Below are 25187 nucleotides of genomic sequence, written 5' to 3'. Positions count from 1 at the left end.
TGTCCTGGGAATAGAGAGCACTGAATATTTCTGCACTCGTGGGCTTTATGATTTTGTGGATCTTTGATCAAGCCATGGACAATACTGAGAATAAGCAAGTCTGGCCTGTCAACAGCTGGCCACACTACTATTCCAGCCTCATATTATTGCAAAAATTTATTGCATATCTGCTGTATGTCCAGCACTGTAGTTAAGTGCTTGGGTACCAAAACAAAACAAAATGTAATTCTGCTTTCAAGGTTCACAGCTTAATGAAAGAGCTCAAGTCTTTGTTCCTGACATAAATCCTCTGATCTTGTCATCAGCCTTCATTTTATCCCATCAACAGACCATTCTTTTTTCCTACCCTATGATTTTGCTTATGTTTCTCCCCTTACTTCATCTATTCCCCCCTGACCTCTCTATGGGGATCCCAAGGCACAAGCTGCCCTGACTTGTCTGGTCAGTATTCTTAAAGGAAGGGGGAGGGACACCTGGGTGGCTCAGCAGTTGAGTGTCTGCCTTTAGCTCAGGGTGTGACCCCGCAGTCCTGGGATCGAGTCCCACATCGGGCTCCCTGCATGGAGCCTGCTTTTCCTTCTGCCTGTGTCTCTGCCTCTCTCCCTCTGTGTCTCTCATGAATAAATGAATAAAATCTTTTTTTTTAAAAAAAGAAAGGGGGAAATTTTCACCACAGAAGAAGAAAGAGTCTTACCAGCTGAAGGTTTGCTTTTGTCCCCATCATTTGGAACCAGGGTTTAAGTCATTCAAGGTCTAACAGAACACATGGATACTGATGAAAAGCATAAATGAGGAACTCAAGTTTTCCAAAGATTGAGAAACCAAGTATCTTCCGAGAGGACATCTCTTCTTGTCTTTAGAAATACTTGGTGTGGTTGTACACACCAATCATTTGTGAAAACTGCTTCCTATTTTCCCCCTAATTATCCCGAAGCACAATTACAATCATGCATGTTGTTAAGTATGGGAATAAACTCTACATATGCTTTCCCCTTCATAGTCTCTTGTTGATTTGGCATACTATTTTTTCAGAGATTAAATAAAAATAAAGGGGGCAATTGACCTACTATCAGCCATGTGATTGTTGTAGTTATTTGGGTGTGAAGAGAGGAGGAGGCTACAGCAGAGTGCTAGCTGTGGAAACAGAATAGACGGAATGAATTATGAGACTGACAAAACAAAAAGTAAGCAGGATAAGATAGGGATGTGGAAAGGGAATGGGGTTGTAGAGTGTCCAGGGCTCTGGGCTTAGGGATCAGTGGCCCATGCTGCCCTTTGCAAGAGGCAGGGAACTTGAGAAAAAGAAGGATTTTAGGAGAGAAGCCAGTAGATCTGGTTTAGGACCGTGTTGAGCTTAACTTTCTAATGTTAATTTCCATCTCAGAAAACTATATTATTTTTCTTTCAAAAACACTGTTGTTTTGCAGGGAGCACTTGCTGGTCTGATGGCTGGATTTGCTATTTCTTTGTGGGTTGGAATTGGAGCTCAACTTTATCCTCCACTGCCTGAGAGAACTATGCCATTAAGCCTTGAAACCTATGGCTGTAACAACACATACAATGCGACAAATTGGGTGACAACTACAGAAATGCCATTTACTAGTGCTTTTCAAGTACACAATGCTGAAAGGTATTGAATTAAGCTTTATAATGTCACATTTTAAAGAAATGCGTGTGACAGGTAGAGAACCCCAGTTGCTTTTTGTCTTGCTGCAGTGCTGTGATTTTCCCTAATTCTGAAATAGGTAGAGCCCTTGTGGCTTTCTGGCTGTAGTATTTTGTTCACAAACAGCAAAAATTGCTATATGTTCTTAATTTTGATAGATGCTTCTGCCTCACTTACAGAACTGAAGACTTGAATAGTGACAAAAAAAATTCTGTTATGGGTAAATGCTACCAAATATCAGCTCTAGTTGAAAGCAAAATCATCTTTTTCAATTAAAAATGTTTTAAAATGAAAAGCAAAATTATAAAAGAAACTTTGCTTATATAGTTTTGAGGTATAGCCTTTATAGTCTAAAAGCTACAGTCATCTAAATATGTTAGATCATTGCCATTTGTTTAGGTTTAAAGATTCCAAATCTTTAGAGCACTGGCAATGAGTTGCAGTTGTGATCAACTCACTTGCTTGAGTTTTGTTTTGTTTTTTTTTTTTAAACAGATTTTATTTATGTATTCATGAGAGACAGAGAGAGGCAGAGACATAGGCAAAGGGAGAAGCAGGTTCCCTGCAGGGAGCTCGATGTGGGACTTGATCCCAGGACCACGGGATCACGCCCTGAGCCTTAGGCAGATGCTGGGCCTCTGAGCCCAGCCACCCAGGCATCCCGACTTGCTAGAGTTTTCTGTATGCAGTGTACTTTTGGGCTTCTGGATCCTTATGTCATGTGATTTAATGAAATGATGTCTATCTGTTGGTAGGTGAGTGTTTTATAATATAGTGGACATAAGGGCAATACTTTAGTGGACAATTAAATGTCCAGCCTTAAAGCATAAACCCCTTGAAATATTCAAGGAATACAGAGATGAGGCTGCCACTCCCAAATTATTGCCTCCAGTTCCAGCTTTCCCAGAGTGAAACCATTAAAAACTCATTCCCTTTGGGTCAAGACATGGTGTCTCCCTCTTATACAGGATGCACTACTGAGAGAAGGAATGTGACTTATTATTAGTGATTCAGGTTCCAAGCAAAACTCAACTATGAGAATGCTTTTGCCAATGGAAGTTCAAGGCTGGTAAATGCTGCACAGGTAGAGAGAAAAGGTAGTTCCAGAGCTTGAGGCATATTTGGGGAGGTTTGACTAGGTGGGGTGCTTAATGTATTTCAGTGACAATTTGAAAGGTGGCAGTATGGCATAGATTTGGACTATGAATCAAAAGACCTGAGTTTTTCAGATGCTTTTGCTATTGTCTGGGGGAACTCAGAACAAGATAGTTGTCTGTATTTATTGTTTGTCCATTTAGATAACAACATCTGTCTTACCTTCCTCACAGAATTTTTGTATAGACCAAAGCAACAAATATTTATTGCCATGTATAACAGAAAATGAAACATGCAACAAAAGCACTTTGAAAAAAAAAGGGGGGTGAGGGGCAAGGAAATGCCGGGAGCAGTTTCGACAAGCACCAAAGCACTAATATATGTGGGGGAGGGGGGATGTGGTTGTTAGAATTAGAAAGGGAGAAAAAAAATAATTGAAGGTACATGGGAGGACATTCAGGATGTCCTTGTTTTACGATTTTGCTTAGCATTTATCCTGATTGTGTAAATATCTCTCTTAATTTAAGAGTCTGCAGCAAAACAGTTATTTGGATTTGGAAACAAATAAATTAGCTGAAGTTTAGTATATGACTGGTACCATAATAACTGGTTTTATATGTTAGCTTACTTATAAAATAACAGGTAATAAGCAAGAATGCCTAAGAATGAACTATCTACGCAGTTCTTGGCTGGCCATTTAGGTAGTATCCCAAGAAAGCCTTCCCCTCCTATTCACAGTGGCTCCTGTCTACTAGGAAGTTATAGTTTAGCTGGAAAGAGTGTGCTAATATACAGAAAACAATTCAGTAAGTACAGTAAGTATAAAACTAGCATACAGGAAATAGTAATAAATACTTGATAAATATTTGTTAAAATAATGCATAGACATGGAGTGATTAGCATCAAGACTTTGGAAAGGTAGTAGTACTTGAAAGATACAGAGGTTGTCTAGAAGCAGAGGGTCTGGAAAGTTACAGAGAAACACCAGAAGGGAAATTGGGCGGGAAAATAAACACTTAAACAATATCCTGTGTTAAGTGGTATTCATAGGCGGTCGAGAGAGCAGAGAGGGTTCAAGCCTAACCCTTCCTAATGGAGTCAAGGAAACCTTCTCAGAGGAGGACTATGTGAGCTGGGGTTAATCAGGTGAGCAAGGTTTGGTGGGAAGGACAGAAGGAAGTGGGTATCACACGACAGAGAAGCAGTGTATGCAAAGGCATGGAGGTCTAAAGCCAATCTGGCATCGTAGTCGATCCCACTCAGTTTGGTGTTGCTAGACTACAGGTGGGGAGTAAACGACACAGCTGAAGATGAAACAGAATACCCTTTGGTTGCCTAGATTCTGTGTTTCCATAACCTAGATTCAGTATTTAGTCTTTGACGTCCCAGTGCTTGTATGTATTGATAGATCATTGTAGTTTTAACTTACATTTCCTTGATGACCAGTTATGGTCAATATCTTTTTAGATGTTTTTTTGGCCATTGCCATCTAGATATCAACTTCTGTGACTTGTCTGTTGAAATCTTTGATCCAGTTTTAAATGGATTCTTAGGTTTTTTTCTTATTTATTTAGGAGTTTTTGATATGTTCTAGATACAAGATATATTTTGAAATAATTTTCTCCTGCTTTGTGTGTTGCCTTTTTACTCTCTGAATTATACTTTTTGGTAATCAGAATTTCATTTTAATTAAGTTCAACTTAATTAAAGTCTTTTTTTCTTTTAAGTTTTTATTTAAATACTAGTTAGTTAACACATAGTGTAATATTAGTTTCAGGATTAGAATTGAGTGATTTATCATTTACATAGAACACCCAATGCTCGCTACAACAAGATACCCATCACTCATTTAACCCATCCCTCCATCCACTTCCCCTCCAGTACACCTCAGTTTGTTCTCTATAGTTAAGAATCTGTTTTATGGTTTGCCTCTCCTTTTTACCCTTTTTGTTCATCTGTTTTGTTTCTTAAATCCCACATATAAGTGAAATCATAAGGTATTTGTCTTTCTCTGGCTGACTTACTTTGCTTAACATAATACAATCTAGCACCATCCACATTGTTGCAAATGACAAGATATTCATTTTCACGGTTAAGTAATATTCCATTGTATATATGTACCACATCTTTATCCATTCATCAGTCAATGGACTTTTGAGCTCTTTCCATAATTTGGCTATTGTTGATAATACTGCTATAAACATTGGGGCTCATGTATCTCTTCAATTCAGTATTTTTGTATCCTTTGGTAAATACCTAGTAGTGCAATTGCAGGATCATAGGGTAGTTCTGTGTTTAACTTTTTGAGGAACATCCATACTGTTTTCCAGATTGGCTGCACCAACTTGCATTCCCACCAACAGTGTAAGAGGGTTCCCCTTTTTCCAAATCCTCATCAATATGTGTTGTTTGTTGTGCTGTTCATTTTAGTCATTCTGACAGGTGTGAGTTGATATATTATTGTAGTTTTGATTTGTATTTCCCTGATGATGAGTGATGTTGAGCATCCTTTTGTGTCTTCCAGCCATCTGGATGTCTTCTTTGGAGAAATTTCTATTCATGTCTTCTGTCGATTTCTTTTTTTTTAATTTATTTTTTTTAATTTATTTTTTATTGGTGTTCAATTTACCAACATACAGAATAACCCCCAGTGCCCGTCACCCATTCACTCCCACCCCCCGCCTCCTCCCCTTCTACCACCCCTAGTTCGTTTCCCAGAGTTAGCAGTCTTTACGTTCTGTCTCCCTTTCTGATATTTCCCACACATTTCTTCTCCCTTCCCTTATATTCCCTTTCACTATTATTTATATTCCCCAAATGAATGAGAACATATAATGTTTGTCCTTCTCCGACTGACTTACTTCACTCAGCATAATACCCTCCAGTTCCATCCACGTTGAAGCAAATGGTGGGTATTTGTCGTTTCTAATAGCTGAGTAATATTCCATTGTATACATAAATCACATCTTCTTTATCCACTCATCTTTCGATGGACACCGAGGCTCCTTCCACAGTTTGGCTATTGTGGCCATTGCTGCTATAAACATCAGGGTGCAGGTGTCCCTGCATTTCATTGCATCTGTATCTTTGGGGTAAATCCCCAGCAGTGCAATTGCTTGGTCATAGGGCAGGTCTATTTTTAACTGTTTGAGGAACCTCCACACAGTTTTCCAGAGTGGCTGCACCAGTTCACATTCCCACCAACAGTGTAAGAGGGTTCCCTTTTCTCCGCATCCTCTCCAACATTTGTGGTTTCCTGCCTTGTTAATTTTCCCCATTCTCACTAGTGTGAGGTGGTATCTCATTGTGGTTTTGATTTGTATTTCCCTGATGGCAAGTGATGCAGAGCATTTTCTCATGTGTATGTTGGCCATGTCTATGTCTTCCTCTGTGAGATTTCTCTTCATGTCTTTTGCCCATTTCATGATTGGATTGTTTGTTTCTTTGGTGTTGAGTTTAATAAGTTCCTTATAGATCTTGGAAACTAGCCCTTTATCTGATGTGTCATTTGCAAATATCTTCTCCCATTCTGTAGGTTGTCTTTTAGTTTTGTTGACTGTATCCTTTGCTGTGCAAAAGCTTCTTATCTTGATGAAGTCCCAATAGTTCATTTTTGCTATTTGTTTCTTTTGCCTTCGTGGATGGATCTTGCAAGAAGTTACTGTGGCCGAGTTCAAAAAGGGTGTTGCCTGTGTTCTTCTCTAGGATTTTGATGGAATCTTGTCTCACATTTAGATCTTTCATCCATTTTGAGTTTATCTTTGTGTATGGTGCAAGAGAGTAGTCTAGTTTCATTCTTCTGCATGTGGATGTCCAATTTTCCCAGCATCATTTATTGAAGAGACTGTCTTTCTTCCAAGGGATAGTCTTTCCTCCTTTATCGAATATTAGTTGACCATAAAGTTGAGGGTCCACTTCTGGGTTCTCTTCTGTTCCATTGATCTATGTGTCTGTTTTTGTGCCAGTACCACACTGTCTTGATGACCACAGCTTTGTAGTACAACCTGAAATCTGGCATTGTAATGCTATCTCTATCAAAATACCATGGACTTTCTTCAGAGAGTTAGAACAAATTATTTTAAGATTTGTGTGGAATCAGAAAAGACCCCAAATAGCCAGGGGAATTTTAAAAAAGAAAACCATATCTGGGGGCATCACAATGCCAGATTTCTGTCGATTTCTTAATTGGATTATTTGTTCTTTGGGTATTGAATTTGATGAGTTTTGTATAGATGTTGGATACTAGCCTTTGGATACTAGCCTTTGGATACTAGCCTTGCATACAGATCCTCCTCTTGGATCTGGTATGTCATTTGCAAATATCTTCTCCCATTCTGTTGGTTGCCTTTCGGTTTTGTTGACTGCTTCATTTGCTGTGCAGAAGCTTTTTATCTTGATGAAATTTCAATAGTTCATTTTTTTGCTTTTGTCTCCCTTGCCTCTGAAGATATGTCTAGCAAGAAGTTGCTATGGCCAAGGTTGAAGAGGTTGCTGTCTGTGTTCTTCTCTAGGATTTTGATGGATTCCTGTCTTACACTGAGGCCTTTCATCCATTTTGAGTTTATCTTTGTGAGTGGTACAAGAGAATGGTTCAGTTTCATTCTTCTGCATGTGACTGTCCAGTTTTCCCAGCAGCATTTATGGAAGATACTGTCTTTTTTCCGTTGGATATTCTTTCCAGCTTTGTCTAAGATTAGTTGACCATAGAGTTGAGGCTCTAATTCTGGGTTCTCTATTGTGTTCCATTGATCTATGTGTCTGTTTTGTGCCAGTACCACACTGTCTTGATGATTGCAGCTTTGTAATGGAGCTTGAAGCCTGGGATTGTGATGCCACCAGCTTTGGTTTTCTTTTTCAACATTCCTCTGGTTATTGGGGCCTTTTCTGGTTCCATAAAAATTTTAGGATTATTTGTTTTAGCTCTTTGAAAAATGTCAATGATATTTTGATATGGGTTGCATTGAATGTATAAATTGCCCTGGGTAGCATGGACACTTTAACAATATTTATTCTTCCAATCCATGAACATGGAATGTTTTTCCATTTCTTTGTTTTCCTCGATTTCTTTCATAAGTGTTCCATAGTTTTCAGAGTACAGATCCTTTGCCTTTCTGCTTAGGTTTATTTGTAGGTATGTTATGGATTTTGGTGCAATTGTAAATGGGATCTATTCCTTAATTTCTTTTTCTTCTGTCTTGTTGTTAGTGTATAGAAATGTAACTGATTTCTGTGCATTGATTTTATATCCTGCCACATCGCTGAACTGTTGTATGAGTTCTAGCAATTTTGGGGTGGAGTCTTTTGGGTTTTCCGCATAAAATATCATGTCATCTGTGAAAGGAAAGAAAACCTGCAAACTCATTCTATGAGGTCAGCATAATCTTGATCCCCAAACCAAAGATCCCACCAAAAAAGAGAATTATAGACCAATATTCCTGATGAACATGGATGCTAAAATTCTCACCAAGGTACTAGCCAATGGGATCCAACAGTGCAAAATAGATTCTTCAGAACAACCAAGTGGGATTTATTCCTGGGCTGTAAAGGTGGCTCAACATTCACAAATCAATCAGCATGATGCATCACATTAATAAAAGAAAGGACAAGAACACATTATCCTCTTCATTGATGCACAGAAAACATTTGACAAAATTCAGCATCCTTTCTTGATCAAAACTCTTCACAGTGTAGGGGAAAAGGGAACATACCTCAATATCATAAAGCCTTCTATGAAAAGCCCACAGTAAATGTCATTCTCAATGGGGAAAAACTGAAAGCTTTTCCCCTAAGGTCAGGAGCATGACAGAGATGCCCACGCTCACCACTGTTCTTCAAATGTCACTTCTTCACAAAGGCTTTCTTTGACCACACATTAGAGTGTAGTTCCTTTTTTCCACTCTTTCACATTACCTTGTTTTATGTTCCTTATAGTACTTTCCACCAGTGGAAACAATTATATTTATTAGTTTACTTGTTTGTTATATTTCTTTCTCCATGAGAATGCAAACTTTATGAGGGCAGGAGCCTTATAAACCTTTTTTTGTAGTAGACTTTCCAATGACAAGAACAGTGCCTGGGACATAAAGCAGAGTTGAATGAATACACATGGACATTTAGTATTATAGTATATGGTCAAGGTTAAGTCAAGATTTTAATTCTTTATCCAATAAGATAAAGTTAGAACAGCAGATTATGACATTAAAAACATTGTTAAATATTTTATTTTGACTTTGCCATGCATGACGATTATTGAGACTGCTGTAGTTGCTAGTAGCATCACATGAAATCTTACAGGTATGCTTTTGTTCTATTTTAGGACCCCACTGATGGATAACTGGTATTCTTTATCATATCTATACTTCAGTACTGTTGGAACTTTGGTAACGATGTTCATGGGAATGCTAATTAGTTTACCAACAGGTAACTTTCTAAATATTACTATTGTTGTATTTACCTCTTTTTAAAAAAGATTTTATTTATTTATTCATGAGAGACACACAGAGAGAGGCAAGACACAGGCAGAGGGAGAAGTAGGCTCCATGCAGGGAACCCGATATGGACTTGATCCCTGGACTCTGGGATCACACCCTGAGCCAAAGGCAGATGCTTAACTGCTGAGCCACCCCAGGTATCCCTGTATTTACCTCTATATTGGTTTTTATTATTTTTTAAATAAATTTATTTTTTATTGGTGTTCAATTTGACAACGTACAGAATAACACCCAGTGCTCATCCCGTCAAGTGCCCACCTCAGTGCCCGTCACCCAGTCACCCCCTCCCCCCGCCCACCTCCCCATCCACCACCCCTAGTTCGTTTCCCAGAGTTAGGAGTCTTTCACGTTCTGTCTCCCTTTCTGATATTTCCCACTCATTTTTTCTCCTTTCCCCTTTATTCCCTTTCACTATTTTTTATATTACCCAAATGAATGAGACCATATAATGTTTGTCCTTCTCAGATTGACTTATTTCACTCAGCATAATACCCTCCAGTTCCATCCATGTCGAAGCAAATGGTGGGTATTTGTCGTTTCTAATGGCTGAGCAATATTCCATCTCTTTTATAGTATTTATGTTATTGCTCTATAGTCCTTTTAACAACTAGTTTACTTATTCCATTTTCCTCATGGAGATCTGAGTGCCTGTATTTGATTTGAAAGCAGAAGATTCTATCTGAACCTTTGTTCTGCTATTTACTAGCTGCATAAACTTAGGGAAGTCCATATAGTTACTCTGAGGCTCAGCGCTCTTATATGGTAAGTGAGGATGATGGTGATTGACTTGCCTATCTCACAGGTTGCTGTAAGATAAAAATAAAATGCTTGACAAAAATCATACATAGGTATCACAGTGCTAGGGATTTTACATGTGTTATTACAACAGTCCTGTGTCATGGTCTTTTCATTGTCCTAGGCTGACGTTTTAGACTGTAATGAAGTATACACATGTAAGGAATGATAATTACAGTCCTTACATCTAAACATAGGGTGAGGCTTCTTTTTTTCACATGTCCATAAACTTTAAAAACATTATTTTAAAAAAAAACAGACTGCTACTACACATAGTATTCATTGCTCTCTGGGATTGCTATAGAACTTTTATCCTGGGACTTCATTTTGTCCCCATTCTGTGAATTCCCTTGGTCTCCCTCCTGTGTTGGATTCTCTGCTGCCTATATCCCATTATTCTTAATTCTTGTTTATCCCCTTAATTGAATGGAGCACACCCATTAGTGTGTCCTTGAGAAAGGGTAGACAAGAGGTTTTGAAGATGTGGTGTCCCCAGAAAAAAAAAAATGTCTTTAATTCTCCCTTCTCCTCGATTGATCATTTGTTCAAGTAGAGAATCCTAAAAAAATAACTTTCTTGTTTCTGAGAGGATGTCTTAATTTCCTCTGAGCTCATTATGTTGTTATTGAGAATGCCAGGGGCATGCTACCTGCTGGCCCTTTGCATGTGATCCGTTTCACAATGACTGCTTTGCCCTAAGCCCTTGTGAGGGTCTTTTTGATCTGAAGACCCATGTCCTTCAGTTTGAGGACGTTCTTCTATATTATTTCTTTTGTAATTTCCCCTGATTTTTTGTTTTCTCTTTCTGGAAACTCTTAGTCCAATGTTTGAGTCTCAGACAGTTATCCTAATTTTCTTTTCTTTTCTCTCCTATCTTCCATCACTGTGTCTTTAGGTCTACCACATGGGATACTTTTCCAATTTCTTTTCCAATAATTCTCAAAGGAGTGCTCTGATCCAGTTTTAAGAATAGTCTATAAGGAAAGGAGGGCAGGTAGGAAGCTATTGCAGTAATCCAGGTGAGCAATCATGGTGGCTCAAGCTCAAAGCAGGGTAGTAGTGGAGAGCTGGTGAGAAGTACTGGGCTCCTTGATTTCCTACATCCCCTCACCCCAGTACATTCATGGCAATCAGAGTGGGGGAAGCAGCCCCACTGCCCTCTTCATCAAATGTGCAATAACTGGTCAGAAATCCTATATATTGTCCTAGAATGTCTAATATCTTTGCTTTATGCTACAAAAAAGCTACCAACACTGTACCATTTGATAGAATTCTTTTTTTTAAAAGATTTTATTTATTTATTCATGAGAGACACAAAGAAAGAGGCAGAAACATAGGAAGAGGGAGAAGCAGGCTCTCTGTAGGGATCCCAATGTGAGACTCAACCACAGGACCCTGTGATCACAACCTAAGGTGAAAGCATAAGCTCAACCACTGAGCCACCCAGGTGTCCCCCACTTGATGGAATCCTATCAGTCATTGTTTTGTGGCTCCTAAAAAGCACTGCCTTTCAAACTTGTGTGATACTTATATTTTTAATTAATAAATTATATTAATAATTGGTAATATTCATATAAGCATATCAACAATTATATTAATAATAATTATCATATATTACAATACATAATTATACATTTATAATAAAGTTTGTAGCTATTTATTACCTCTCAAACAGTTGTTTTAAACTATTCTTTCTTTTCAAAAAGGGCTTTACCTTTCTTCATAAATAAAATTATCAACACAATAGATTTATTCCTTTCTCCGTTTTCACATATTTTAAGACAGATTTTAAACTTTTTGTACCAATAACCCAATTATTCAGATCAGGAATACACCTAAACAATCTCCTTGTACTATTTGACCTTAGACTGTTACTCCACTCATTCCTTTTTTTTTTTTTTTTTCCTTTAGGACACTGGGGTATCAGAGCATTCCCTTTGAGCACTCCCTTTTTCCTTAAAAATTTTTTTCTGATGATCATATACAATCATATCTTTTGTTTTATAAAGTAATGCTTCATCTAGGTGAACAGGCATCCAGTGATAAAAAACAATTCAACTTTATTAATTTCACAAGTGACTTATTCTCACTTCACAGCAGTAGCGAGCACCTTGGGGGAAAAAATCTAGAAACATGAAATCCTAACTCTCCTTGGAATATAAATAGGAATACTAGGACTCAGTAAGAATTCAGGCCGTATAGATTTGGTTGGCATTTCATTTTCACCTAACCATGTACTGTGCACCGTGAGTGAGTCTGTCTCCTTATCCGTAAAGTGGAATAAATAATGCCCTAAGTAGACCCTGAGCTCTGACTGCAGTAATTGTTTTACTCATCTACAGGACCTAATAGAGTCTCTAGCCCATGGTAGGCACTCCACAGTGTTGAATGAATTAATTTAAAATTGATCCTGTCTCCAGAACACCAGAGGTTCCCATAATTAAAAGCCTAATTTTGTACTGAAGTGGTGTTCACAAATGTTAGAGGGCACGAAGAATACTTTGGAAATTTGGTAAAAATCAGGATTCAGTGGCCCCACCTCAGAGTTTCTGACAGTTTCTCCAGGTTGGAGTCCAGGAATCTGCATTTAAAGTACATCTGCTGAATGATTTGTACAAAAGTAGTTTGAAAACCATACAGTTTTAAAAAGCTTTATCTTTGATGTACAAATAAAATACCAAAACAAAGAATAACGTTAGGGAAGAGGAGTTGAATCAAACACCAATGATCATATTGATTTTTATTTAATTTATTCAATAATTCATAATTTCCTGCATTTCTTTATGCACATGTACGTTCATAGCCATCCAACTGGGGGAAAGGTACCACCTCTGTCTGAAGTAGAGACAAATGGCTTGATATTTCATTGGTGGATCATAGAGGATGTTTTTAAATAAGTTTCCCAACAGTTATGGGGCTCTTGGGTTAAGCACCATGTAAAGTAGGTGGCTTGCATTTAAGAGCCAACTCGTTCATCCTTAAACACTAGACTTATTTATCACAGTGAGCGGCTTGCAGAATCTGAGACTGAGAGAAGGGAAACAGTGAGCCAAGTCTTCAGCACTACGTAAAAGATTTTCTTTCTCTGTGTGTTTTATGAGTGCATAGAGTTGAACTTGCACAAGTTGGATGCTTGTATGATGGGCCATCACTGGGTGGTTAGGATATCTTTTTAACAATGAAAATAATGTAAATGTTTTTCAGGAGGAAGAAAACAAAACTTAGATCGCAGATTCCTACTAACCAAAGAGGACTTTTTATCCAATTTTGACATTTTTAAGAAGGTAAGTTGGCTTTCTTTCTCCTTAAATTAGTAAGACTGTGCTTTTATCACCAGGATAGAAGACTAGTTAGTCGTCAGATTCTCTTTTGAACTCTGATGGACAAGGAAGGAGCTTGCCTTATTCTTTGATGGTCTATTTCTGTTGTATCTCCCGTCTTCGATAGATTACAAAGCTGATTTAGAGAAGGAAAAGCAGTAACAATAATTTAGAATTGAATAGTGCCTTTTTCTAATCACTATGTTAACATTTTCTTTTAGAAGAAGCATATTTTAAGCTATAAATCTCACCCAGTAGAAGATGGTGGAACTGATAATCCTGCCTTCAACCATATTGAATTGAACTACACAGATCAAAGTGACAAGATCAGTGGGACTCATTTGTGACGTGCTGGTGACCTAGGTGATCTTAAACATTGATTTAGTTACATATGTTTTCTAAGATAATTGGATCAGGTTTAGATTTCTTTTTGAGGGGAGGGTTCTATTATGAGTAAAGTTTTGGTGGGAGGCTTTTGGGGAGTAAAATTTTGTTAAAGCAAAGTGCTGACTCTTCACTTACTATACTCATTAACTGTTGCTACTCTGGAGTTGAGTTTCAGCATCAGCATTTTCCTCTATTTCTCTCTTTTTTTTTAAATGAAGCTGTAGTTTTAAAAGTTATGACCACATATATGCTGAAGGATTAATACACACATATACACACATACTTGATGGTCAAAAGACTATTCTTAAATTTGGGCATTATTGGAAATATTTTCCATGCATTTGATGCTAGCATATAAATTTCAGGTTTTGCCAAAATCAGAAGTAATACTGAAAAGAGCTTTTCTCCTTCTATGAGATACTCTATTTTTAGGAAACAATGAGGTGACAGATTTACATTGTCTAGATCTTTGCTTCTCATTGATTCATATCAGCCCTATCAGGGAGGATAGTAACCTTGGAACCAATTCTGGCTCAGGAGGGTGGTAGTCATGAAGCATCCTGTTTGGGGCAGAACATGGGTCCCATGATGAATGTCTTTTTGGTGCTATGTATCCATTCTTGTGCCTTTTCACTAATTATCTGGAGCTCCTGGCTCACTGGCTGCTTATATTGCCTTACGCTCTGGTTCTTACACACAATCCTAGTTTCTCAGGTTGTGTTGTACACTTTACTCTGCTTGCCTTCCTATTTCCCTATTTACTCTATTGCCTTGGGTTTGTCTTGAGATGCCCCATGTGAATCATGCTACCCCAGACCTTGGTTCACTAAATTCCAGACTTAAATTAGAAACTCCTATGAGCCTGATATTAACAAAAGTACTTTCAACAGAGGTATTTAAGAATTTGGTGACCAAAGAACATTTATGTGATTCAGATGGTTAAATTCTGTGGAATTACATGATTATGTTGAATGATATTAATTTGCATGTCATCTAATTTGCAGTCAATTGATTTTAAAGGTACATAAGCTTAGGAGTCTTAAATTATGTGTATTCACCCATTTAAAGAGCTAAATTACATGGGCAAACACTACTGTTTTTTTAATGTTCTGGAATTATTAACCGTATGCTGTGTTCCATGCTTTAAAATTTCAAGTAGCAATCTCAAAGCTTGTTTTGTTAATTTTGCTGCATTTTTAACTAAAAGTTTGGTCACAGGCTTTTATCAATATTTCTTTTCTACAGTTGCCACATCTATTGTTTAGAAATGTGTTTCTTTTGTTTGTTTGTTTTACAATGTTTTAAAATAACGTGAGAAACATTTAGGCACATTAAAAATATTTTAGAATTAAATACTTTTTTGCTTATTTTCTCATATTTAGGAAAGTATGTTCTGTACATTTATAGGTTGCCAATTGAAAACATTAAGAAATCAAAGAAATAAAGTAGTGTTTATCTAAAGCAAAGAGATTTATATAACATTTAAATTAATGATGTGTTCAGATATTTCATATGTGTATAAATGTTATTTTTTAATCAACATATTTGTAAGCATACATCAAACTTTGTAAATCTTTCTACAATTTTTTAATGGGTAGGAAGATATAATCTTATTTGTTTTATGCAAGTGTGATTTGAACTCACTATTTACTAAGTGTAAGCACACGTCTGTAGAATGCTTCAATTTTGGAAATCAAAGTCCAGTTATTTAAATAATTCTTTTATCTAACTGCCGAGGGATATACAGTATGTTCGTAATGAGAGATCTGAGACTTCCATTCTTATTCACTTTTTTAAACAAAATATATCTTGTAACTTTGGGAACTGTTGGTATTTTTACCTTTATAAACACATAAGGGTGTCAGACCAAATTCTTAAGAAATAAAAGTACTGTTATTAATTATGAAATATAATTTATCTTATGTGAATCTTTGGGTAAAATCAAACAATGTAAAATGCTACCATATCATAATGTAAATGAATCATCTAATGTTCTTAATTATTTCTGAATCACAACAATCCCAACAGGAAGGAAAAGGAACATAACTAGTCTGTTTTCATTTCGTCATTGACAAATTGTATGACCTTGAATTTATCCTTAATCTCCTCTACTGATGGAATTTAAGACCAAATACTTAACTACCTTACAGAAATAATGTGAGTATAAAAGATCAGATAGCACTTTATTAGTTCAAATAATGTCACTTAACATTTTAATATGAATGGAAATCAAAATTTGAGTCAAGCTCACCTGCCAGTTTAAAAAAAAGACAAACTGTTCATAATTTGCAGTGTAATGATGTGGAGATAGTTCCTTCTCTAAAAAAATATGTGCCACAGAAATATTGAACTAGATTTAGGAATTAGCAAGATTATTCAGAGAGAATGAAACTTTAAGAAAGCTACAGACCAATTATATTCACTCAATAGAGAAATGAAAATTTTATATGCAGGATTTAAAATGGTATAAATGTATATGCATCTATTGGATTGCTTATGCATTAATGAACGTTTGGAAATATGTGAATACAGTTTTGGTTGTCACAGCTGGTGATGAGGTGCTACTGGCATCTAGGGATAGAATTCAGGGACGCTATCAAACATCCTATGACACATAGGCTAGCCCCTCTCCACAGCAAAAAATGCTCCTGCCTTGAATATCAGATTGTTGAGTTTAAGAAATCCTGTTTTAGAGGCTAAGGTTGCAATTGCAATTTTCCCTAAGTCACACATGTTGGTTTTGTTCCTTTAGGGAAATCACCTTGACTCTTCTATCTGATTATTCTCATCTACAGATTAGGATTAAGGTGTCACTGGCATATACCATGTTATGAAACAAAAAAATGACCATATATATTTTTCATAGCATTTTGAAAATATTAAGGAATATAAAATTGTAATTATGAAAATAACTCTTAAGAAAGTTTCATTTTGCAACATGATTTCCAACATTAATACATATTAAGATGAAGGAAATATTAAATATAGGAATATGAAGATTTCATAATTTTGTTTTATTTATGAAAACCTCAGAAATTGTAGTTAATTTGTTAACCACTCAGTGTCTGTCCATGATGTAGACTCAAGGGAGGGATGGACTTGAGATGAGGAATTAACTCTGTGTCAATTCCTGTAGAAAATTCTTAGTTTTTTCCAAGAATAGTTGATGATATAGAATCAACTGAGTGCACACACAGTACTGAAAATTCAGTACCCAGTTTAGCTATTGTAAAATTTACTTTTATATTTATGTGCCCATTGTGAAAAATCCTGAGGAAATTGAACTTAAGATGTAAAACATGTTTGCATGTCTGGCTTTTCAACTTGCTGATTAAACTCTCTACAAATGTCTTTGTTGTTGTCTTTTCTTGGGGAAGAAAATGTCAGATTGAATATAATTAAATTTATCAGCTTTTACAGAGAGTTATTTCCACTTTACCACATAAAGGACTCTTTATACTACATACATATTATAATATAAAAGTGTAAGCAAATAAACATGCAGGACTTTTTGTCACTGAAGAATATTTTATGCTTTAAGTTATTAACACTATTTGAAAATAAAAAGTAAGGTCTTCAAGAGTGAAAATTTCTTAGCCACTATCTCTTTGGATCTTCCCTCCTCCCATTTTCTCTGTCGTATAATTCTTTAACTTCTGTTAGAGGACTGGCATACCTCTTTATCCTATCCTCCATGTCTCCTATTCTGGTTCATATTTTCTATCTTTTTATATTTAAAAATTTCAGGATGTGTCCACACATATATATGAAAGGTCATTTTCTCTTCAGCTTCTCCTAACTGCTACTTAATCTATCTATTGAGTTTTCCATTTCAATGACTTTATTCTCTTCATTTTTAGAGTTGAATGTGCTTTTTCAAATTTTTCAAAGTTTCCTATTCTTTCCCAACATTGGGTTCTTCTTTCATTATGATTCCCAAATTATTCTTTTATCACTAATAATCTTAACCATATTTATTATTACTGTTATGTTATCTGAAACTCTTGATATGCTAATTCTTTTACTCGTTCATTTGCTTACTCTCCACCTTAGTGGTTTCTTTCCTCATGTAGTTGATCATTTAACTGAAAGTTTATCTTCAGCAGAGGTTGTAATTTTCCCAGTGAGTGTTCCCTGGGCTCCATTTAGTGAAAGTCTGTACAAAGAAGTGTCTAAATTATCTTTGGCTGTGCCCTTGTTTTAACTGCCTTCTACCAATCTTACATCATTATCTCAGGTTAGGGCTTCTGTCTTAGGTTCACAGTATCAATTTTCATCCCTTATCCACGCAAGGCCTGGGGTTTAGGGTTGGAGCCTCAGTTACTTTGTGCCCCATCAAAGACTTGGAAAGAGGCAAACTTTAAACCTCACTTTTAAATAATGGGGCAGTTCTTCAAGGCTTCAGGCTTTCAGGGATATTTGGAAGAGTGTTCTCACTCTTCCACATTCTGGAAGCAGAAACCTCATCTTTGCCCCTGTGAGGACCAAAGAACTCATCAAGAACTATACATACCTTCACAGGATGCTCAACATCTGCTGGTATCATTGCTATGGTTATGATTTTTTTAATTGAGGTAAAATTGGTATATAACATTATATTAGTTTGAAGTATAACCACATAATTTGGCATTTGCATACCCTGCAAAGTGATCCCCGTAATTAGTTACCATCTATCACTATACAGTTGGCACCCTTCGTTCTTTGCCCACCTCCCAACCCTCTTCCTTTCTGATAACCATCAAAATCATTTTTGTTTTTAAAGATTTTATTTATTTATGGGGGAGAGAGAGAGACAGCGGAGCATGTGAGAGAGAGCACAAGTGGGGATGAGGGGCAGGCGGGGAGGGACAAGCAGACTCCCCACTGAGCAGGGAGCCTGATGTGGGGCTTGATCTCAGGACCCCAGGATCATGACCTGAGCTGAAGGGAGATGCTTAACCGAATGAGCCACCCAGGTGCCCCCAAAATAATTTTCTTTTCAATATTGGGACTGGTGTTTCCCTTTTTGTTTTTACAAGTTTGACTATGTATTAAAATTTTTGTTTTGTGACATATTTATCCAGAATTTCTGTGTTTATAGAAGAAGGGGGCCCCCCTCTGTATGAGTATGGACCACAACTTTTTGAAAATCCTGTTCTTATTATTTTTTTCATTTTCTTAATCCTGGGCTATGGAAGCATAAGGAACTATTTAACACACTTAGCAATTCCGAAACAATGTGTAAAATAGGGTAATCTTTTATAAACTTAACACATGAATGCTGAGGTACATGGAGAGTCTTTTGTTTTTATATAAAAGCTTGATGAAGACATAATTCACACGCCATACAGTCAACCAATTTGAAATATACAGCTTGATGCTTACTATATTCCCAGCATTATACAACCATTGCCACAATCTTAGAACATTTTCATCACCCACAAAAGCAGCCCCATATCCATTGTAGTCACTCCCCATTTTCTCCCAGCCCACTTAGCCCTAGGTGGCCACTGATCTACTTTCTGTCTTTACAGATTTGTCTATTCTGGTCATTTCATATAAATGAGATCACACAATATGTAGTCTCTTGTGACTGGCTTCTTTCACATAGCATGTTTTCAATGCTTATCCATGTCGTAGCATGTATCAGTACTTCATTTTTATAGCCTTATGGCTATACCACATTTTATTTATCCATTTATCAGTTGAAAAACGTTTATATTTTTTCCGTGTTTAGGTTATTATGAATGATGATGCTCTGAACACTGTGTACAAGTTTTTGTGTGGACATATATTTTCATTTCTCTTGAGTATGTATCTCGCAGTGGAATCACTGGGTCATATGGTAACTATGCTTAACCATTTGAAGAACTGACAGTTTTCCAAAATATTTGCACATTTTACATTTCTATCAGCACTATCTAAGAGTTCTAATTTCTCTACATCTTGAAAAATGCTTGTTATTAACTATATTTTTTATTACAGCCATAGTGAGTGTGAAGTGGTATCTCATCATGGTTTTGACTTGCATTTCCCTAATAGTTAATGATGTTGAACATCTTTTATTGTTTATTGGTCATCTATGTGTCTTATTTGGAGATATGTTTATTTAGACCCTTTTTAATTGGCTTGTCTTTTTATTATTGAGTTGTAAGAGTTTTTTGCATATTCAATATTTGTCTTTTATCAAATAAAAAATGTGCAAACTCTTCTTCCATTCTGAGGGTTGGAGAGTTTTCTTCTGATTGATAGTGTCTGAGTTATAGAGAAAAGTATTTTGAGACCTAAACAGAAGTAACTCTAATGTGATTTTAGAAAAATATAAAGCCTCCTAATCATATGCTTAAGGCAGAGTGGAAAACATGATGTTCGAATTAATAAGGCATGCAAAGTATGGTGCAATTTATCATAGGACCAGGTGTGAAGGTAGATGGAGGGGGAAAAAAGAAAGAGGTAGAGAGACAAAAGATAGGAGAGAGGTAAATATATAGATTTACCTTCCTGCTGAGGCCGTACATAGTGTCACTATGTAATGTTGCATAAAAGCTGGGATACCTAGGTGAAACCAAGACTGCAAAAAGGTGATAGGAGTCAATGAGTTGAAGAGACAAGGGGCTGGCTCAAGGAGGCCATCTACAGAGGAGATAATCAGGCAAAGAAGAAAGGTATGCGAGGAGGTTCTGTGGAAAGTATAATGGTGAGATAGAAAATTTAACCAATGACCTTCTGTATTCCCTGGAGCATTCATTTACCTCTTTGGCTCTTTCTCACATTCAAATAATCAGGTCTTTGATATTTATAGCTCAGAAAAGGGAGGCTTCAGGAAATGCCAGAGAAAAGAGGGATTTCTTCGAGGTTTTGAGTGTCAGAAGTCTACCCTTCTAGGTTAATAAGGATAAAATATCTTAGAAGATAAGAGCTTGGTTCTGAAACTTCTAGGGTAGAAATGGACCCCCTAAGCTGGAAAGGTCTGAGAGAAGCAATGAGAATTAATTCATTGGTGTCTTAGAGGAGGGGTCTCTGTGCTCTACTCCATGTGCTGACCCAGGCATGGCAGCAGCAATGCCTGGCAGCAGTAGTTTGAAAACCAACACAACCCAGGCCCCAACTCCTAGTTAGAGATTAGAGCCACAAGACCCTAGTAAATACATAGCTAAGTGGTGTGTCTGGGCAGGCTGGGAACTTGGGGTGTTAGAAAAACTTTATCATGTTTCATGAGCACTGAAGCAGAAATTGCTACATTAGGTGTCCAGATGGATAGGACTTTCAATAGCTTCACAATTTCCTACAATCTAGTATAGTAGAAGAACAACACAATGATTTCTAAGCTCCCAAGGGCAGCACAGAGGTAAGGAAGAAAACGCTTATGAGAATCAGGCTCAAACAGGCTAAGATCTACTTAAACTAGCAATCAAGGATTTTATGGTTTCCAAACAGAACATGAGTATTATAAACTTAGAAATTAAAAAACAAAACAAAACAAAACAAAAACAACAACAACAACAAAAACAGGCAGGCGAAGGAGTGGTGATGGGAGGAAGAAATACCGTTCTCTTTTTAAGCAAGTAGTCAATAATCTAGCTAAAAATGGATTTCCGAGGGGAGGGGCAAGATGGCGGAAGAGTAGGGTCCCCAAATCACCTGTCCCCACCAAATTACCTAGATATCCTTCAAATCATCCTGAAAATCTACAAATTCGGCCTGAGAATTAAAGAGAGACCAGCTGGAGTGCTACAGTGAGAAGAGTTCGCACTTCTATCAAGGTAGGAAGGGGGGGGCGTGAAGAAATAAAGAAACAAAAGGCCTCCAAGGGGGAGGGGCCCCGCGAGGAGCCGGGCTGAGGCCGGGGCGAGTGTCCCCAGGACAGGAGAGCCCCGTCCCGGAGAAGCAGGAGCTGCACCGACCTTCCCGGGCGGAAAGGAGCTGCAGGGAGGTGGAGCAGGACCCAGGAGGGCGGGGATGCCCTCGGGCTCCCTGGGACACTAACAGACACCTGCGCCCCGGGAGAGTGCGCACGGCGGGACCCGGAGCAGCTCGGAGGGGCTTGGGCGGCGGCTCCGCGGAGGGGGCTGCGGGGCGGGAGCACGAATCCAACAGCGCAGGCCCCGGAGCACAGGGCGCCGGGACACAGCCCAGGATCCGGCCTCCCCCGGGGACAGGCAGAGGCCGGGAGGGCCCAGGACAGCAAGGACGCTCCTGCCCCGAGCTGAGCAGATCAGCTCCCCGCCTCGGAGCCTCCAGGCCCTGCAGATGGAGAGCTCTGGAGCTACCGCGGGGGCTGACTCCAGGGCTCCAGAGCTGGCTGCCACCACTGGGATTGTTCCTCCTGGGGCCTCACAGGGTAAACAACCCCCACTGAGTCTCACAGTGGCTTCACCAGATAAACAGGATAAACATAAGTCACTGAGCCCTACACCAGGCAGGGGGCAGAGCAGCTCCCCCAAGTGCTGACACCGGAAAATCAGCACAACAGGCCCCTCCCCCAGAAGACCAGCTAGACGGACAGGGGAAAAACAAATTATTGACCAAGCAACACTGGAAAGTTACAGGGGAAGTCAAGGGACTTACAGTATACAGAATCAGAGGATACTCCCCAGTGTTTTTTTATTTTTTTTCTTTTTTCTTTTGATTTCTGTTTGCTTCCCCCACTCCCTTTTTTCCTTTTTTTCTTTTTTCCTTTTTTCTTCCTTTTTTCTTTTTTCTTTTCTTTCCTTCTTCCTCTTTTCTCTTTTTCTCTTTTCCCAATACAACTTGTTTTTGGCCACTCTGCACTGAGCAAAATGACTAGAAGGAAAACCTCACCTCAAAAGAAAGAATCAGAAACAGTCCTCTCTCCCACAGAGTTACAAAATTTGGATTACAATTCAATGTCAGAAAGCCAATTGAGAAGCACTATTATAAAGCTACTGGTGACTCTAGAAAAAAGCATAAAGGACTCAAGAGACTTCATGACTGCAGAATTTAGATCGAATCAGGTAGAAATTAAAAATCAATCGAATGAGATGCAATCCAAACTAGAAGTCCTAACGACGAGGGTTAACAAGGTGGAAGAACAAGTGAGTGACAAAGAAGACAAGTTGATGGCAAAGGGGGAAACTGAGGAAAAAAGAGACAAACAAAGGACTATGAGGATAGATTTAGGGAAATAAATGACAGCCTGAGGAAGAAAAACCTATGTTTAATTGGGGTTCCCAAGGGCGCTGAATGGAACAGAGGTCCAGAATATGTATTTGAACAAATCATAGCTGAAAGCTTTCCTAATCTGGGAAGGGAAACAGGCATTTAGATCCAGGAAATAGAGAGATAACCCCCTAAAATCAATAAAAACCATTCAACACCTCGACATTTAATAGTTAAGCTTGCAAATTCCAAAGATAAAGAGAAGATCCTTAAAGCAGCAAGAGACAAGAAATCCCTGACTTTTATGGGGAGGAGTATTAGGGTAACAGCAGACCTCTGCACAGAGACCTGGCAGGCCAGAAAGGGCTGGCAGGATATATTCAGGGTCCTAAATGAGAAGAACATGCAACCAAGAATACTTTATCCAGCAAGACTCTCATTCAGAATGGAAGGAGAGATAAAGAGCTTCCAAGACAGGAAGGAACTGAAAGGATATGTGACCTCCAAACCAATTCTGCAAGAAATTTTAAGGGGACTCTCAAAATTCCCCTTTAAGAAGTCGTCCAATGGAACAATCCACAAAAACAAGGACTGAATAGATATCATGATGACACTAAACTCATACCTTTCAATAGTAACTCTGAACGTGAACGGGCTTAATGACCCCATCAAAAGGCGCAGGGTGTCAGACTAGATAAAAAAGCAGGACCCATCTATTTGCTGTCTACAAGAGACTCATTTTAGACAGAAGGACAGCCTGAAAATAAAAGGTTGGAGAACCATTTACCATTCAAATGGTCCTCAAAAGAAAGCAGGGTTAGCCATCCTTATATCAGATAAACTAAAATTTACCCCGAAGACTGTAGTGAGAAATGAAGAGGGACACTATACCATACTTAAAGGATCTATCCAACAAGAGGACTTAACAATCCTCAATATATATGCCCCGAATGTGGGAGCTCTCAAATATATCAATCAATTAATAACCAAAGTTAAGACATACTTAGATAATAATACACTTATACTTGGTGACTTCAATCTAGCTCTTTCTATACTCGATAGGTCTTCTAAACAGAACATCTCCAAAGAAACGAGATCTTTAAATGATACACTGGACAGATGGATTTCACAGATATCTACAGAACTTTACATCCAAACTCAACTGAAAGCACATTCTTCTGAAGTGCACATGGAACGTTCTCCAGAAGACCACATACTGGGTCACAAATCGGGTCTGAATCAATACCAAAAGATTGGGATCGACCCTGCATATTCTCAGACCATAATGCCTTGAAATTAGCACTAAATCACAACAAGAAGTTTGGAAGGGCTTCAAACACGTGAGGTTAAGGACCATCTTCCTAAAAGATGAAAGGGTCAACCCGGAAATTAGGGAAGAATTAAAAAGATTCATGGAAACTAATGAGAATGAATTACAACCACTCAAAATCTTTGGGATGCAGCAAAAGCAGTCCTGAAGGGGAAATACATCACAATACAAGCATCCATCCAAAAACTGGAAAAAACTCAAATACGAAAGCTAACCTTACACCTAAAGGAGCTAGAGATAAAACAGCAAATAGATCCTACACCCAGCAGAAGAAGAGAGTTAATAAAGATTCGAGCAGAACTCAATGAAATCGAGACCAGAAGAACTGTGGAACAGATCAACAGAACCAGGAGTTGGTTCTTTGAAAGAATTAATAAATAGATAAACCATTAGCCAGCCTTATTAAAAAGAAGATAGAGAAGACTCAAATTAATAAAATCATGAATGAGAAAGGAGAGATCACTATCAACACCAAGGAAATACAAACGATTTTAAAAACATTTTATGAACAGCTATATGCCAATAAATTAGGCAATCTAGAAGAAATGGACACATACCTGGAATGCCACAAACTACCAAAACTGGAACAGGAAGAAATAGAAAACCTGAACAGGCCAATATCCAGGGAGGAAATTGAAGCAGTCATCAAAAACCTCCCAAGACACAAAAGTCCAGGGCCAGATGGCTTCCCAGGGGAATTCTATCAAACGTTTAAAGAAGAAACCATACCTATTCTACTAAAGCTGTTTGGAAAGATAGAGATGGAGTACTTCCAAATTCATTCTATGAGGTCAGCATCACCTTAATTCCAAAACCAGACAAAGACCCCACCAAAAAGGAGAATTACAGGCCAATATCCCTGATGAACATGGATGCAAAAATTCTCAACAAGATACTAGGCAAAAGGATCCAACAGTACATTAAGAAAATTATTCACCATGACCAAGTAGGATTTATCCCCGGGACACAAGGCTGGTTCACCACTTGTAAAACAATCAATGTGA

The 25187-nt window shown here is 37.9% G+C and overlaps 1 protein-coding gene across 1 annotated transcript in view; it reads left to right on the top strand.

Annotated features, from left to right (window-relative positions):
• Positions 1-17105, top strand: part of SLC5A8 (solute carrier family 5 member 8) — a 66322-nt gene extending 49217 nt beyond the window's left edge. Inside the window, exons 12-15 of the mRNA XM_072773297.1 lie at positions 1428-1630; positions 9078-9181; positions 13252-13331; positions 13589-17105. Of these exons, the coding sequence (XP_072629398.1) occupies positions 1428-1630; positions 9078-9181; positions 13252-13331; positions 13589-13714 (513 nt within the window). The 3' untranslated portion in view covers positions 13715-17105. The remainder of the gene's footprint in view (positions 1-1427; positions 1631-9077; positions 9182-13251; positions 13332-13588) is intronic.
• The last annotated feature ends 8082 nt before the right edge of the window (positions 17106-25187 follow it).

The sequence above is a fragment of the Canis lupus genome, chromosome 13 (genome assembly GCF_048164855.1).
Source record: "Canis lupus baileyi chromosome 13, mCanLup2.hap1, whole genome shotgun sequence".
Taxonomy (NCBI): domain Eukaryota; kingdom Metazoa; phylum Chordata; class Mammalia; order Carnivora; family Canidae; genus Canis; species Canis lupus.
Note: the sequence above shows the minus strand (reverse complement) of the source record. Positions and strands in the feature narration are given on the sequence as shown.